The sequence below is a fragment of the Talpa europaea genome (assembly GCF_964194135.1).
Source record: "Talpa europaea genome assembly, chromosome: 1".
Lineage (NCBI taxonomy): Eukaryota > Metazoa > Chordata > Mammalia > Eulipotyphla > Talpidae > Talpa > Talpa europaea.
Window position 1 is genome coordinate 130353412 of NC_140073.1, and position 17017 is coordinate 130370428.

The 17017-nt window shown below is 38.7% G+C and overlaps 1 protein-coding gene across 1 annotated transcript; it reads right to left on the reverse strand.

The window, feature by feature from the left end:
- Window positions 1–1102: 1102 nt before the first annotated feature.
- On the reverse strand, window positions 1103–13955 carry KCTD18 (potassium channel tetramerization domain containing 18; the record flags this gene model as incomplete). The annotated part of the gene is made up of 6 exons (XM_084259422.1): window positions 1103–1568; window positions 3202–3304; window positions 8690–8784; window positions 10254–10447; window positions 12150–12361; window positions 13796–13955. 6 exons carry the CDS (start codon window positions 13953–13955, stop codon window positions 1103–1105), a joined length of 1230 nt encoding a protein of 409 aa, XP_084115548.1.
- Window positions 13956–17017: the final 3062 nt, after the last annotated feature.

Genomic DNA, 17017 nt, shown 5'->3' on the forward strand with positions numbered 1-17017 from the left:
AGCATATTTACTTTACTCTTTCAAAGCAACGCAAGTACAATGATGAGCATTGAGTAAAAAGTACCCTGCTTTATGAACTTACTTTTACACACTGAAGGCATACAGCTCACTAATGGTAGAAATTATGTGACCCAATTATAAAACATAACATGTGAGAGTAAACATACACAACTGAATAGTTGTGAAAAAATAGAGGATTAATCAAAATATTCTGTTTAAAAATATTAAATTCAAGTTTCATGGAAATTTTATGCATAAAAAATCAGATTATATAACCAGAAGACTCTTCAATGGTCATTTCTGACAAACAAATATTAACTTTAGTCAAAAAGTCAAACTTTTAACTTCTCTTTTTTCAAAATTTCACTATTCAAATTAAAATAAAATACTTAAAACATTATATAATTCTTATGCCAAGAAATCTCCTTGTGATGTCCAAATAAATCTGCTAATGGAAAAAGAGTAAGAAAAGCCAATCTAGGAAAGAAAATATTTCAATTATGTGAGAGTTAAAATGTGATAAATTATTGACTTTTTCCCCCTCCCCATCATTTCTTTTCATGTTGCCTTTGGAAACTAAGAGTAACTTATAGAGCGTTCACCTTGATCTACACTTTCTCGTAAGCCTCTCATGGCTATGACACAGCACAGGGAAGTACTAACCTCACCCTCTCTTTCACGCAGGAATATGTAAGCCCAAACCTCACTCCTATGCCTGGGCTGCAGGAAGTAATATTACAAAAGTGCCTAGAGCCTATAAATTCTTTCAGCAACAAAATGGACTTCTCTAGTGAGGATTCTGCAATACTACTTTGTTGCAGTAATGCCAATTAACCACTTTTAAAAATTCAAAACCTGAAATTCAAACTGTCCATAGACAAATAATCACTTAAAAGTAAGGGAAAATGAGAAGTAAATACAACCCCAACCACTTTAAAGTCTCCCTCCTCCCATCCTACATCACGCAATTCATTTTTCCCATAATTATCCTACTTAGAAACATAAGTTTTCACCTCAAATGCATCAATGCATCAGTGCTGCTTAACGCATGGAACATCTGGAGGCACTGGGAGGCAAACTGAAGTCTGGAGTCCGGTTACTGTCAATCAGTCTGGCCCTGCCCATTTTCAGTCTGGTTCAAGGCACCGGTGGCATCTAGAGGTGATTCTGGGGCTCCTGTGGAACTGGTGGCTGTGCAGGCAGAAGGGGAAGGCCCAGCAGCGCACAGTGGAGTTCGTTTCAGCTTTATCACCCGGTGAGAGGTGGCCTTCTTTTCAGAGAGCAGAACCTTAGCTGGAGGTGGGAATGTAGCTCCATTTTCAGCACTGCCACGCCCAGGTATACCTGGGCCCACAAGGGACTGGGCTTTCAGAGCTCCCTTGGCACCTGGAGATGGGTTTGCGGCCCGCGAACTGGCCTGGAGGGCACTGACTGGAGACACCCTGACTGAAGCTGAGTTCTTGACTTTAATTTGGGTGCTGGTAGAAGGTCCCAAAAACCTGACTGGTTTAGGACCAGTCTTAGAGTTCATACTTTCTTCTTCCTCTTCATTGAATGCTATCAGTCGCCTGTAAATACAAAAGTATGTCACAGTCAGCATTTACAGGTTCAGTAACTACTGAAAACTGACCAAACTTTACCGTCAGAGTGAACTAAAAGGTTTTAAGAAGGGAGTACTTAGCAATACAGGGCCATATCAATAAACAAGAAAAAGCTCAAATAAACAATCTAACTTTACCTGGAAGAACTAGAAAAAGAATAAACAAAACCAAAAAAGAAGAGAAAATAATAAAAAATAGAGTGGAAATAAATGAAATAGAAAACAAAAAGATAGCTCAAAAGGTCAATGAAATCAAGAGTTGGTTCTTTGAACAGATAAACAAGAATGAGGACCCTTAGGTAGATTCACTAAGAAAAGTGAAAAATACAAATAAAAACAGTGAATTCTGATGCTTGGAAACAGGAACATGATAATAGCATGTGATTTGAAAATTGCCATATGTAGTAAAGAATATATCTAGTACATCAACCCTAAAACTACTGAACAGAACTAATTTTCTAAGGTTAGTCACATGATTCATGGGGATCTCACAAGTGCTCCAAGTTATTGTTGATGCATCAAAAATGATGCCTAAAAAATTCCGTGAGGAAAGACAACTAACAAAGAAGTCTCCATTAAACCATTACTGCTTGCTGTGTTTTTCAGTTCTTATCTTTTATTAGACCTAGACCAACGTTTCCTGACATTGGCACTATTGCCATTTGGGGTTGGATAATTCTTTGTGGGGCTGCTCTGTGCATTCAAGATGGCTAGCAGCATCCCTGGCCACTACCCAGTAGTATCCTCCACCAGGAATGTGACAACCAAAAATGTCTCCAAACATTGCCAATATTCCCTTGGGGGAAATTATTCCCAGCTGAGAACCATTACTCTAAACCTAAATTATATTTGCTAACTTTAGGATCAAAAGGAAAAATAAATGGTGACAATAAAGTAAGAAGAAAAAAACTGTTTTAATAAGAGATAATTAACTGCTTGATAAATTTCTCTGAATTTTTGTGCAAGATTCAGAGGGCAAAAGTAAGAAAGTAAGAAATTCCACAGGGACATTGATCCATATTCTAGAACAGGTGATTAAGAAATCACAATATCTGAAAGCCACAAATAGTATCCAGACACTAAAAAAGAAATACAATATTAAATGTATTTTATGCACAATGAAAGGCATAGATGTAGAGTAAGTTTAATATTAATAATTTCATGGGATACAAGAAAATAACATTAAATAGATAATGCTATTTGTAGCAACAAGGAAAAGGGAATTTGGGATAAGTCACGGCAGATTTCAACTATTAAATCTAATTAACTCATATTTTTACAATTGCCACAAGTCTGGGATTTCACTTTTGTAAGAAAAAATTGCTTACCACAGCATTCCCACTGTGTCCAGTGGTATTTTTAAACTCACTCTCCCAAAAAGAACATACCATACACTCAGTTTTAGAGAATTATTTGCATTTTCACATAGTTTAGGTTAACTCAGCATTTATTGAAACTTATGTTTTGATGTTAAGGTAGAATATTCACCGGGGTAGTTAATAAGTTTAGTAAGGGCAAGAATCATCATTTTCCCTTCAAAAAGGCAGCAAAAATATAGGTCACAGATTAAAACAACAAATAACAAACTGAATACAGATAACCTCTTTCGAATTGGAGCCATATGACGCATGCTTCCAAGCAAAGGCCTTTCTTCCAGAGTCCAACATTCTATCAGCTCATGAGGCACCCGCCAGTAGCTAACACCTACAAGATAAAAAAAAAAAAAAAAAAAAAAAAGTTGCACTGTCTTCTGCAAAATGTTTAGCAACACTGTTTCATACAGACCAGCCAGAAAGAGTCTGAGGCTCCTGCCTTCCATGTGACTAACAGAGGGACACCCAAGAACAGGAAATGCCCCCACAAAGAGCCTGGATAGCAGTGGGACAACTCATGACCTGAGGCTACAAAAAGCTGGCTGCAAGCCCACGCCCTGTCACTGATTCCCTGAGAAAACTCAGCAGGCCATAAACAGGCCCTGGGCAGTATGAGAACAGGCTCTAGAGCCAAGACTGCTTGGGTCTGAATCCCACTTCTGTTATTCACAAACCACGTGATCTTGGGAAAGTTACTGAACTTTTACTTTCCTCAATTTTTCATTTGTGACATGTGACAATAATAGCACATACCTCGTAGGATCATTGTGCTGACTAAATGTGTAAACAAATGTAAAATGCTTAGAACATTAGGGCCTGGCAGAGACTAGCACTCAAGAGATGTCAGGTACCTTTATTATAATTTATAGGAGTGGAACGACCTGCCTGAATTGCTGTAACCATGAAATCAGGTAAATTTTGTGATCTACTCTATAAGAAGCAACCACAATATGAATTTGAGATACCACTCTTCTGTAAAAATCTTTTCAAACAAGAGTAATCTGAATTAATATGGTAGGCCAAGATTCCAGCTAGATTCATTTTAATCTTAAAATCTGGTGTTTCTGATTGAATGTGAAAAAAATATATTTTTATGAACCTGAAAACATTATGCTAAGAGAAAGAAGATGGTCACAGTCATGTATTGTATGATTTCAATTATATGAAATATCCAGAAAAGGCAAATAATATATTGAGATAGAAAGCAGGTTGGTAACAGCAAGGGGTGAGGGGGTAAGGGGAGGGAGAGTAACTGCTTGATTGGTACTGCGTTTCCCTTTGGGATGATGAAAATATTATAGAATTAGATAGCGGTGGTGATTATACAACAATGTAAATGTAGTAAATGTCTAAATTCTATGTAATGTAATTTTTCCTCAATTTTTTAAAACAAGAACCATAAAAAATTACATAGAGACACATTAAAAAAGGTTTAAAGAATAATGTTGCAAAAATGGACTTGGTATCTTCTTTTGTATCATTAAAGGTCTGGCAATAACAAGTAACTTAGCAAATCAGGCGTGTAAATTATTATATAAATATGTAAATTATTATATAAATATGTCTAATACTCAAAGAATACTATGAACCCTATTTTAAGACCATAACTTTCTGGAACTGCCAGATAATACAGTTCCAAAACCTACTGATATTGTAAAAATAATCCCATATCTCAACCATTAACATTTTAAAGTCATATTTACTGAAATATAATTTTATAAAATAAAATTCGCCCTGTTAAAGGACACTGCTCAATGGGTTTTGACAAATACATAGTCGTGTACCCACAACCGTGATCATATGTAGAATATTTCTATGCCCCATGAAGCTCCCTCACCCCCCTTTGTAGACTATGCCACCCCCTTCCATTCCCTAGTTTTGCCTTTTTCCAGAATGGCATATAAATGGGGTTATACAGCACATGGCCTTCTGTGTCTGACTTCTTTAGCATGCATTGAAGAGTCATCCATGTAGATCTATGTGTCAATGACAATTTCCTTTTATTGCTGAGTAGTAGTCTACTGCTATTTGTTTAAAAATCTTCTATTTATCTCCCACCTATTAAGTAATTCACACTTAATGTACAAGATTTGGGAGCTATAGAAAAGTACATATAAAATCAAAATCACTTTCTAATCCTAAAACTGGGAATCACAGTTCATGACATATCAGTGTATTTCATTACGGTCTTTTTTCTGCTCAGATAATTAAAATAATTATTATTTATTATTAAAAATTATTTTTTATTATTAAAAATTATTTTTTATTATTAAAATTATTGTTTATTATTAAAAATATTAAAAATTAAATAATTAAAATATTTTACATTTCCTGCTTTTGATCACTTCCTATTTTATCATGGGCACTCATCTATGCCAAAAGTTATTCAAAATAATTTTAATAGCTATATTATCCCATGGATCTGCCAAAAATATATTTAACTCTATTATAGACATTTAAATTGTTTATTTAAATCTGTTTTAAATAATGCGTAATTGAACATTTCTGTTCATAAGTCATTGTCTGCTTTTGATTATGTCCTTAAGGTGGATGCCAGAAGTAGAATTACTAGATCAACGAATATAAACAATTTTGATATAAATTATTTTACAAAGAAGTAATATTAATTTTTACTCCTGCCAAAAATGTGTGAGCAATCTTTCCTAATCTGGTATATAAAAATAAGTTCTAACTTAATGTATTTTCATGAGTAAATGAGTTTGAATCTCCTGACACACTCTTATTTCTTTTCTGGGAATTTTATGGTCATGAATCCCACACATTTATTTATTGGAGGGGTTGAGTTGATTCTCTAATCATTTGAAATAAACCTTCTCTCTCTTAAGGATATCCTTTTTCCAGCTAATGCAACATTATTATTCTAGTTCTTTAGTAGTCTTTTAATTTCATGTTTCAAAGTCCTTAAGATTTTCAATAATGTGTAATCAAGTTTATTAATCTTTGTGATTTCTTTTTATATATATATTTTTTTTATAGAGGCATTTTTATTTATTTATTTGGTTGTTTGTTTTGTTTATACATGCACTGGGTACAGTCAGAAGCGCGGGAGGGTGAGAGAATTCACCAGAGCCAGAGCGGGGAGCAGAGCAGGCAGAAGGACCGAAGTACACTGCTGAGGGGAGCAGCGGGCGGCAGGAGAGGTCTGCTCCTCCGGCGGCCGGGGAGCAGCCCGGGATGGAACCGGCGCCGCAGAGGCCGCGGGCATCTTCGCAACCCGGCGCTCAACTGCTGCGCCACCGGGGAGGCCCAATCTTTGTGATTTCTTAAAGCTCTTTATTTCTTTTCCTACTAACAAATAAATTACTTGCTTCAATTTACACTTGGTTTATTATAGTATTTTTCATTCAAAAATCTACCAGGAATTATTTTGATAAATGATGTGAGGTTAAAATTCTGCTTTTCTCTAAGCATATTTCTCACACATTAAATAATCTATCCTTTCTTCACTGCTATTTAAAATTTTCTTATGCCATAGTATTTTTATCTGTATAACTTTATGGGGATTTCCTCTTCTGTGAACCTATTCTTTTAACAGAAACCCTGGTTTTTGTCATTGTAGATCTATGCAGAATGTTTTACAATCAAATCCAGTTACACTATGTTTGCTGGGATGACAAGTAGTCTGACTTCTACTTCTCCAAATGTTCTTGGCCATTTTATCTATTTATTCTTTCAAAGGAATTTTAGAATCATTTTAAGATTCCCACAGAGTTCTACTGATATTTTGGTAAGAAATGTGTTGAACCTATGAATTAACCTGAGAACGGATGTCTATAATATTCAGATTTCCCATTCAGGATCATGTTATGTCTCACCATAGTCTTTATGTCTTCTTTTATTTTTTAATGGATAAATACATCCTAGCAGTTTTCGTCATAAAAGACCCAAGAATTTCTTAGTAGGGTAAGTCCTGTTTATTTTATTTATTTATTTATTAAAGATTTATTTATTTATTTATACAAGCACTGGGTACAGTCAGAAGCGCGGGAGGGTGAGAGAATCCACCAGAGCCAGAGCAGGGAGCAGAACTGGCAGAAGGAACGAAGTACACTGCTGAGGGGAAGAGCGGGCTCGGCAGGAGAGGTCTGCGCATCATGTGGGACCCTTGCCAGTGTCCGGGGATCGAACCGGCACTGTAGAGGCTGCGGCCAGCTTCGCAGCCCAGCGCTCAACCGCTGCGCCACCGGGGAGGCCCCCTGTTTATTTTATATTTTGTTTATCACTGTTGTGGATGGATTTCTGCCTATAATTTCTAAACAATTTATCTTAAGTAAACTGTTAATATTGTATCCAGCTAATTTAGTCTACTAAATTCATCATTTAAAATATTATGAGTTGATACTTGGGGTTTCCTAAGAAGACTATTGTCCATAAATAGCACTGACTATTTTCCTTCCAATAGCACCTTCTCTTACATCTGTTTCTAATGTTATATCTTTCCACAGGCCTTCTAGAAATTCGCTAAGTAACAATGATGTTCCATATATATACTTTCTCAAAAAAAAAAAAAAAAGATAAAATCAGTTGCAAGTTCTGTAAAAGCTGGTAATCCCAGCTCTCCACTCTGGCTTCCTGAGTCAGTGGAAAAGCAACCCAGCCAGTCCCGCCAGAAGCCTCCTTGGCAGCCTGCCAGGCTATGGGCCAAAAGAGACATGGAGAAATAACATGGGGTTTATTACTCAACTTTAGCCTAAGTCTCAAAGTTAGTTAAATCCAAAATAATAAGCTTAAAAAGAATAGCACATCTTTCATTACGTTTTATCCTGTCATCTTTTGAGGGGTATGAAAAGAAAAGGGAGAAATACTGAAGGGGGTAAAGTTGAGAAAAGGAAGACAGGTTGGTGTTAACACCCCGCCTGAGGAGGAACAGCCAATGTAGAGTTGTTAAGTCTCTTCTCTCCTTTTATTCTGTCCTATGGGACTCGCAACGTCTGTCTCTACCAGCTTTTAAGGTTTTTTGAGGACTAAGACATATCTTATTTATCTTCAGCCTCAATTCTAGTACTTATCATAGTGCCTGCACTCAATAGACAATCAACGCAAGCTCGTTAATTATGACAAAAAATATTTAAACACAGAACCATTAAACCTCTCTGATCCTTAAGCGAGTGGCATGGTGGCTCTGAGACTCAGTTTCCTTATCAATAAAATGGTAAATAGCATACAGATTTGTTTCAGGACTAAGAGATATTGACAAACTATTTGACACACTGGATATTAACAGCATTAATATAGCCCACTCTCACGTAAGCAGTTAGGTAAAAATGATCAGATTTCAAAGTATGCACTTAAAAATGACTTTGTTTTGTAAGGGTTCTGTAGACATTATTTTTTATTTCTCTCTCTCTTTCTCTTTTTGATTATGCATTTTATGCTTAATTTAGAAGTATACTCCCTACGACAATATTAAGTACATACTGGGTGCTAAATAAATTCACATCAAATTTAACTAATAAGCATAACTAACAGAAGCATAGTTCAGGTTTCTGAATTATAAACTATTACTAATATCTAACAACTCATGGGGTTAAAGATCTTTAAGTAAGTAAACTGTCTCAATGTTAGCATGAGGTGACAAATTCCTTAACACGCACAAAATTACTGCTTCAGAAAAAGAAATGCAGTATTTGAGCATACTTTGTCTTATTAAGGAAAAATCTACCTGCTGCCATGAAATAAAAGAATTGTACTATACCTTTTCCCTCCCAGGCATCAAAGGCATCCATCATTTCCTTCAATTCTGCTACTGAATAATAGCTCCAAATGTACTGAACATTATTTCCAGCCTCTCTAAAAATATGCAAAAAGTAATGAAAATATATTACCTAGGTATTAATATAATAAAAACATATAATAAAATAATAAAAACATATTACCTAGGAATATATACAAACATACACAGCTAACAGACATAAATGCTTGTTAATTAACAAAAAATATATAAAAGCAGTAAGTGTTCTTCTGTGACCCCGAAGCATACATGTGTGTACATGTATGTACATACATATAAACATATATATTACTTATAATCTATGCTATATTACTTATACGCTATTATTAGTATACTAAAAATATACTATACTCATCTACCGAACTATCTCCATCTGATCTCATTTTCCTGTAATAAAGTATTTACTAATTCCTTCATACACAGACCATGCAAACAAATCAACAAAGTTTTCTATGAAATCACCAAACCCTAATAAAGCTAGAAAAAATTCAAACTTTGACTAAAACTTTCCTCGGACTGCATCAGGCACTTACATAGGTGTATATTTACCTATGAAGAATTCAGAAACTGATGATATATTTAATCATCTAAAAGGCCAGCTTATATGGTCATGCATTAGCCACTTATATTGAAGCCAGAGGTTGCTCAGTCTATGCTTGGAGTCTGCTGCTTGGATTCTGCAGCTTGCTGGGGTGGAAAGTTGCTGGGTGTGCTTCTTGAACACAGTAGTAGCCGCAGCTACCTTGACCCCCCCATTCCAAACAATAAAGAGAGTAAATGATGGATGGGGTGACAAGCTTCTTCAAACAACCTATATAAAGTCCTGCCATTTCTGCTCTTTGGGGCTCAGACTTTTGGGGAGCTATCCCACTGAGCCCACCGCTCTGACAATTAAATCTCTCTCTCCACCTCTCTGAGTGCCGCCTGATTTCTCTGGGTAATAGCCATAACAGTATGTGACCCAATCCAATTTCCCAGGGAATTAAAAAAATTTGCTAAGTCAATTAATTAATGTAAGTAAGATTATAGGGAAAATACTAAGAGAATAACCGTTAGGAACTTAACATATTTGAGTTAAAGCATTTTAAAGCATTTTAAAGCTAAGAGGGACCATAGAAGTTTTTCATGCTTTCTCAAAATAGGACACCAACATACTAGCTGGTCCTGAGTACCTCAGCAGGTCTGCTGACTTCTAGATCAGTGCCTCAGCTCTAGACCGTGGTGGAGGGGAGAAACCCAAGCATGTGACTGGGCTTTTCTTTCTTTTTCTTTTTCAATAAGCCCTCTCAGGGGATTCTGAAGCCCACCCCCAGTTGAGAACCACTGTATTAGGCCAAGAAAATATCCTGTATCTTATATCTATTATAATGGTCTTAATTATAATCTCCATTGCTGCAAGGGCTCACATTGATAAGCTGACAGACATTGATGGTATTTTCCAGTCAAGAATATAATTCATTGAACAACACCTCTGAGAAGAGACCAAGACTTTATTTGTGTTCCTTTTCATATTTAAATATGGACATACCTTTTAAAAATGCTTTTACTGTGAATTCTTCCTCCCAGCTGCTTATCAATAGCATCTGTTCCATCAGATTTTGTAGCATATACACCAATAATTCTACTCTCACAGCTTGCACCAGATGTGTTAAGATAGTGGAGAACCCAAACTGTTGGTTTATTGCAAACTAAACCATACGAATCACAGAAGTCTGTTAAAGCCTGAAGCAAAAATATATATACAGAATTTGAATTTAATTCTGGAGTAAAGTAAAATGAATTTACTCTATTACATTCATGTAAAGCTGCACTTTCAGTTGGTCATAAGGGAAATAAAATGATTATAAACTTAATAATAGTCATTATGCCTTTAAAAATCAATCAAGCATTTATTGAATTTATTGTGGGAGGGCAATCACCCTCCCAAAGCAACACCCAAAACACCACCCAAATGTATCTATATGAAATGTCTAGAGAATCATTCTTCACATGGAAATAACATTTCATTTCAAAATTTGCATGTAATAAAGAAAAGTCAGGCATTTTCCCCCTTTATTTTCCGAAAATTTCCCATTTGACTCACTCTTCCTTTCACCTTCTACTGAATACTCCAGTGGTTGCAGTTAACTTTTAACTCCATATCCAATAATGGATTGATCAGATTAACTTGCTCTTTTACACGGAAAATGCGAAGATATGAGCTCAATATATACACTCTGAACTCATTTGGCATTTAACCACCCATTCATTCTTTCACTTGAATACTGAGTGCCTACTATGTGCTGACCACTATCTAAGGCCCCAGAGATATGATGGTGAGCAAGAGCCCTTCTATAGTTTACAGTGAATGCAGAAGACAGACACTACATAAGTCATCAGTACACAGGGTTACAAATGCTACAGGTGAGCCTACGAGGTGCTATGGGAAAAAGCAGGAGGGAGGGGCAGGGGCCTTCTCTGGGAGAAATGCCTTATCCCTATAACACATACTTTTGTCTGTCTGCTCACTGCTATCCCCCAAGTATAACAGTTCCTGACACAAAGGAGATGTTAACTATTTACTGACTCAGTGGAAGAAAATATGGCCCTGAGGTATTGTGCATCTTTACTTATTATTGCTATCTGACTCTTGCATTGCTTTTAATTTTACTTGAACATCTGAGAATCCCCAACGATTTACAAGCTATTTATAAAAGGGCAAGAAGTGTATGTCGCATTTCTTCGTGCCCCCAATCCCTAGTATAGTGCTCTATATGCCACAAATCATAAAGATCTTTAAAATATGATTTAAATAGGTGCATCACATGCTACAGTACTGCTCTTAATTTAAAAAGAATTTCAAGAGTGGAATAGTTCTATAAAAAAAAAAATCCATCAGAAAGTGTCATCTTCAGTGAGGAATAAAAACTCCATACACTGGGCCTCCCCAGTGGCGCAGCATCTGAGCACTGGGCTACGAAGCTGCCTGCAGCCTCTGCAGCGCCAGTTCGATCCCTGGCTGCCGGCAAGGGTTCCACATGGCGCGCAGACCTCTCCTGCCACACCAGCTGCTCCCCTCAGCAGTGTACTTCGTGAGTCTGCCTGTTCTGCTCCCCGCTCTGGCTCTGGTGAATTCTCTCACCCTCCCACGCTTCTGACTGTACCCAGTGCTTGTATAAATAAATAAATAAATCTTTAAAAAAAAAAAAAAAAAAAACTCCATACACCATTGACTGTCAACGTAACACATTTTCCTAGAATAGAACATTGGCCTTAAACAAATACGTAGTAATTAAGAAATGTGTCTTCAAAAATAGAAAGTCTCTCATGTTGGATTTCATGACAACACAGACTAAGCAAAATAACACACATTACTTTGTGCATAATAAGTGTGTGTGTGTGTATGCATACATGTATATTTTAAAACTTAAGAAAATGCCAAGACCTTTTTAAGTTCTATATTTGACCTTAAAGAATATGTCTCCATTTCATTGGCCAAGTGGTCAGACAGGCTGTAGGGATAAGGGATGCCAAAGTAATCAGCCTCTTCCTGCAGAGCAACCCGAGTCTGCTCATCTGTGGGAATGTGAACTTCTCCATGAAGATAATCCAAAAGGTATTTAAACAGATGGCCATCACGGTCAATAACACAAGCCCCTAAAAAACATTAAATTCAAAATGAATGCACAGATATATATGGCCATAATAAAATTTCAATGTGTCAAACTAAAATCAGACTGAAGGCTCATACAATTAGATATGTTCCTTTCCTACAAGAAAGTTAACATCAAGTGTTCAAAATAGGTGTAGTCAAATTGGTTACCAGACTCTGTATTCTCACCAACCATGTATGAAAAGATATTCTGAGCACCATCTGGAATTTTGGAGGCAATGACCATATTGCCACCACAGTCACTACAAAAGCCATGGCTATCTTACACTGCTGCTAGAAAGGGAAGCTTGGCCCTAGCCTCAGCCCAGCTAGGCCAGGAAAGAAGCATGGAGTCCTCCTTAATTAGGGCATGTGAGGTTACTATGTCCAGCATTTGTCCCAGGGTTCCTAGCTCTAGGAATGCCATATGTTTGGACTTACTAGGTTAGTTCCTTTGTACAATGAGATCCTAAACTTTAAAAAAGAATTGCTATGTGGTATCACTTATGAAACATGACGTTTATTAGACAATTTAGCAGAATTCCTTCTATGATTAGTTTTAAAAAGAAGGAATTAAAAAAATAAAACTCGGGGACTGAGGAAAAAAAAAATCCCTGCATACCATCTTTTCTCCAGAAACCTTTCTGCCCAGATGAACACCAAGCTCTGGGCACCAGCCAATTGGTGTTTTCCATTCAGCTGGCAAAGCAATCTGTCAAGACCCAACATTACTAGCAGCCCTTTACACTCAAAACTCCTCAATCCCTCTCTATGAGTTCCCATACCCTTAAGACATGCAAAAAGTCACACTTGCATTACTGAATTAAAGTCATCTCCAGAGCACTTAAGAAGAGAGAGCAAACTTGGAACCCTACCCTATGTTTGTTTTTTCTGAAAAACCAATTGTCATTCCTTTGCCAGTGGGTGACTAATGGTATCGCTGCACTAACATTTCTGACATTTTTCTCAGGCACACATATCAACCCACACAGGGCTACCCAGCTAGATGAGGTGGCTATTTGATCACTAATTCTACACTGACAGTGACCACCCTGTCAGCTACAAGGGGAGATGCTTTGTCCAGAGAAAGACTTTTTTTTTCATTTGAAAAAGACAGAATTTGAAATATTTATTCAACCTCAATACCTTTACCCATGAAGTTGTATGAATATAACTTTCAAAATAAAATTAATCCCCTAATTATATCATGATTGGCCTTTGCGCTCTCATTTTTGTCAACTTCGTGCAACGGCATCAGATTCCAGAAACTGGTATTTAATTTCTCCATGTACTGAATGAATCTCCATATAATTCTAACGATCTCAGTAATTAACACACTAATGTAATACATTCAGCTGCAATTAGGAAACTCAAAGAGAATTTAAAGGAGACTCCTATTTTAATGAATATTCATGATCATGCTTACAGACTTTATTTACCTGATTCATCTGTTTTTAGAGGAAAACGACCACTGAACATGGATGCCAGCATTGAGTCCTTAAAGCGGCACAAGGACTCACGTCTGGCTGTATAATGGCAGCCACCCACGTTCAGTCGCAGAACATCTAACACCTCTTCTTCTGTCTTGGGACCATCCATTGCTCCCACTGACACCTGAATTTTTACCTCAAAACACTTTCAGAAACTGCAAAACAATGGTGGTCCTGTCCCCTCTGTAAAAACAAAAGACAGTCACCACTGACATTCCCAACAATACACTGAATAGATAATAAATATACTTTAATGTGATTTAAAATAAATTCCATGGCATTGGCAATTTTGATGAAAGATTTTACATATTATGAAAAAAGTTTGAGATATGCTAAGCAGCTGGAAAACTTTGGCTCACAGGATTTGTAAATGATAATAACTATTACCAAACAAATTATAGCTGTTGAAGTGATTGTGTAAAGAATTAAACAAGACAATACACAGTCTGTCACACAAAAAGCATACATGAGATGTGCCTGTGATCTTTGATATCACATAGATTTTTAAACTACATTAAGTTGGAGAGAGCTGTGGAGACTGCCCTTCCACTTACTAACTGTGGGACCGTGGGCAAATATTTATCTTCCTCTGCTTGTTTCCACATCTATAAAACATAAGTAGCAACTATGCCTGTCTCAAAAAAACTATCAGAGGAACAACTGACAAACAAACAAAAAAACATGTAAAACAAATCTCTGTCTCAGATTAAATACTCAATAAATGATAAATATTATCCATCGTGATATAAATTTACCATATATATATATGGACTTGATATTAGCCCTGGAGATTTAAATAATTCAGGATTTTTGTAATGGAAACTATAATTCTTAAGCTAGGTAACTAAGTAATATATTTTATTTACTGAGTTCAGAATTCTATGTATACTAGTAGACTGTTCAGAAAAACAAAAAAAGCATCTCTAAATCACCTGCTTTTTTCACTCTAAAATGGCTAAAGTTTTAGGGGAAGTTTGAAGATTTGATTTAACACATTCTGGAGATGGATAGACCACAGATGACTTACGGTATTTATATGGAACCTCAAACAGTTTACTCCCAATTTTGAGATCCACTGTATCTGTACATTTCATAGCAAGCCTAAAATGGCTGCTAAGAGGCTCAACTACAGCCTTGGCAATTCACTTTTTTTTTTTTAAAGATCTACTTATTTATGCATACAAGAATGGGGATACAGGCCAGAGGTGCCGGCAGTGAGAGGATCCACCAGAGACAGAGTGGGGAACAGAATAGGCAGACTGACTGAAACACACTGCTGAGGGGAGCAGCAGGTGAGTCAAGAGAGGTCTGCTGCGCCATGTGGGTAGCTCCCTGGCCAGGGATCGAACTCATGCTGCAGTGGCTGCGGAGAGCTTCAAAGGCTGTTATCTTAACCCCTTGTGCCACCAGGGAGGCCCCGGCAATTCACTTTTGACTATGCAATCAACTGAATACATTTGCAGGTGCTTCAATTTGGCCAGTCTCCAGGGTTATGGAATAATGAGACCATTAGAGAGTCTGAGAAAGATCACAGGTACCAAAGGTGCTCAGCAGAAGGAGATCATTGGTCCAGCTTTCAAAATGGTCCAGCTTTCAAAAACCACTTATTAAGATGACTTCTTAAGCTGCCTGGAATTTCTGGTTCTGTGGAATCCTACCTGTTCTTCAAACGTGGGGGGTGGTGGGAAAATTTCATTATTTGCAGGATTTTCCCAAATGCCCTCAGCCCCTAGTTAGAATCCTTGCACAGCTTTACAAATATATTTTGTACCTCTGTCCACATTTGCCTCATTGATTGAATCCCCAATGTTGAGAACTACAAATCCAAGAAAGTCAGGGCTACGTGGCTCTCAGTAATACCTGTTAACTGAATGCTTACTATGTACCAGTAACTACAGGAGACACTTGACAGGACCTAATTTCCACACGAGCCCTATTGGGTAGTAATTACTGTCCCTTTTGATGGATGAGGACAGTGGGGAAAGAATGAAGTGTGCAGGGCTGGTCAGCACGACGAATCCCAAATTCTCCCTGCTGTAGGCCACACTGCCTCTGTCAGCAGCACTGTTTCACCCCTAAGGCCCCTGATCAGTGCACTTCATTCACTCAGCGCCTGTCTGAAGACTCCTTTGGGCGGCAAGAGGAGCACAGCAGCGCCCTGAGTGCAAGGACTTAAGAGACACCCCACCTGAGTCGGTGTCTCCTGACAGAGGACGATCACCTTTTCAAGGCAGGTCGGCGGGCCCCATTCTCAAATGCCCCCAGTTAGGCTCCCTGTTCGTAAATGCCTCACAGTGCGGCCCTGTGACCACCTGCATCAAAACAATGTGGGGCGACGGATGAAATGCAGATCCCCAGGCCACGGCAGACAGTTCGGTTCAAAAAGTCTGAGGAAGGGTCCGAGTCCGCTGCGGATCCCACCGTGAGAAACGCCCTTAAGGATCCACTTCTCCCGGAAGAGGGACAAAAGGGGAGGAGCGGGAACCCCGCGGCCCAGGGACCCCAAATCAGCCCGGAGCCCAAGCCTGCAGTCCCGGACGCCCGAGTTATCAGCGCAGCCCGGGCCCTTCTTCGGGGCGCCCCGCCGCCTCCCGGGCCCGCGCGGCCCACCCGGCGCCCCTTTCCTCCGCAGGGCCGGGCCGTGTAGGCTGCCTCCCCGACTGACCTGCAGCCCGCCGGGCAATCGGCGCAGCCGCCGGACGCCGCGGGGCCGACGCGGAAGTGAGCGCCTCCGCCGCTGCTCGGCAACTCGCGGGACAGCGCCGCCCCACCGGGGCCCCCGCGCGGCCAGACCCGGAACTGGCGACCGGAGAAGACGCGAGCGAAAGAGGCTCCGCCCCCGCCCCGCCCCGCCCCGCCCCGCCTTTCGGCTGGCCCCGCCCCTCGGCCTCTGTTGTGGGTGGAGAAGGGCGCTAGAGTTTGGGGTCTCAATACTCCGCAGAAAACAGGAGGTAGAAAGACTTAGGCTGTTTTAACACAAGAAAGAAAGAAAAGAATCATAGAAGTTGCAATTGTCCAGGGTCGGTAAGCAGCGAGAGTTAGGATGAATTAAGTCTTTCGCCCCCACCGCCAAGTGAGGGCTCTTGCCTCCAAACTGGGCTGCTCGTTACCAAGGTTTATTAATATATTGCGCTTAGATAAGTCCATTTGGATAGCGTTTGCAATCTCCAA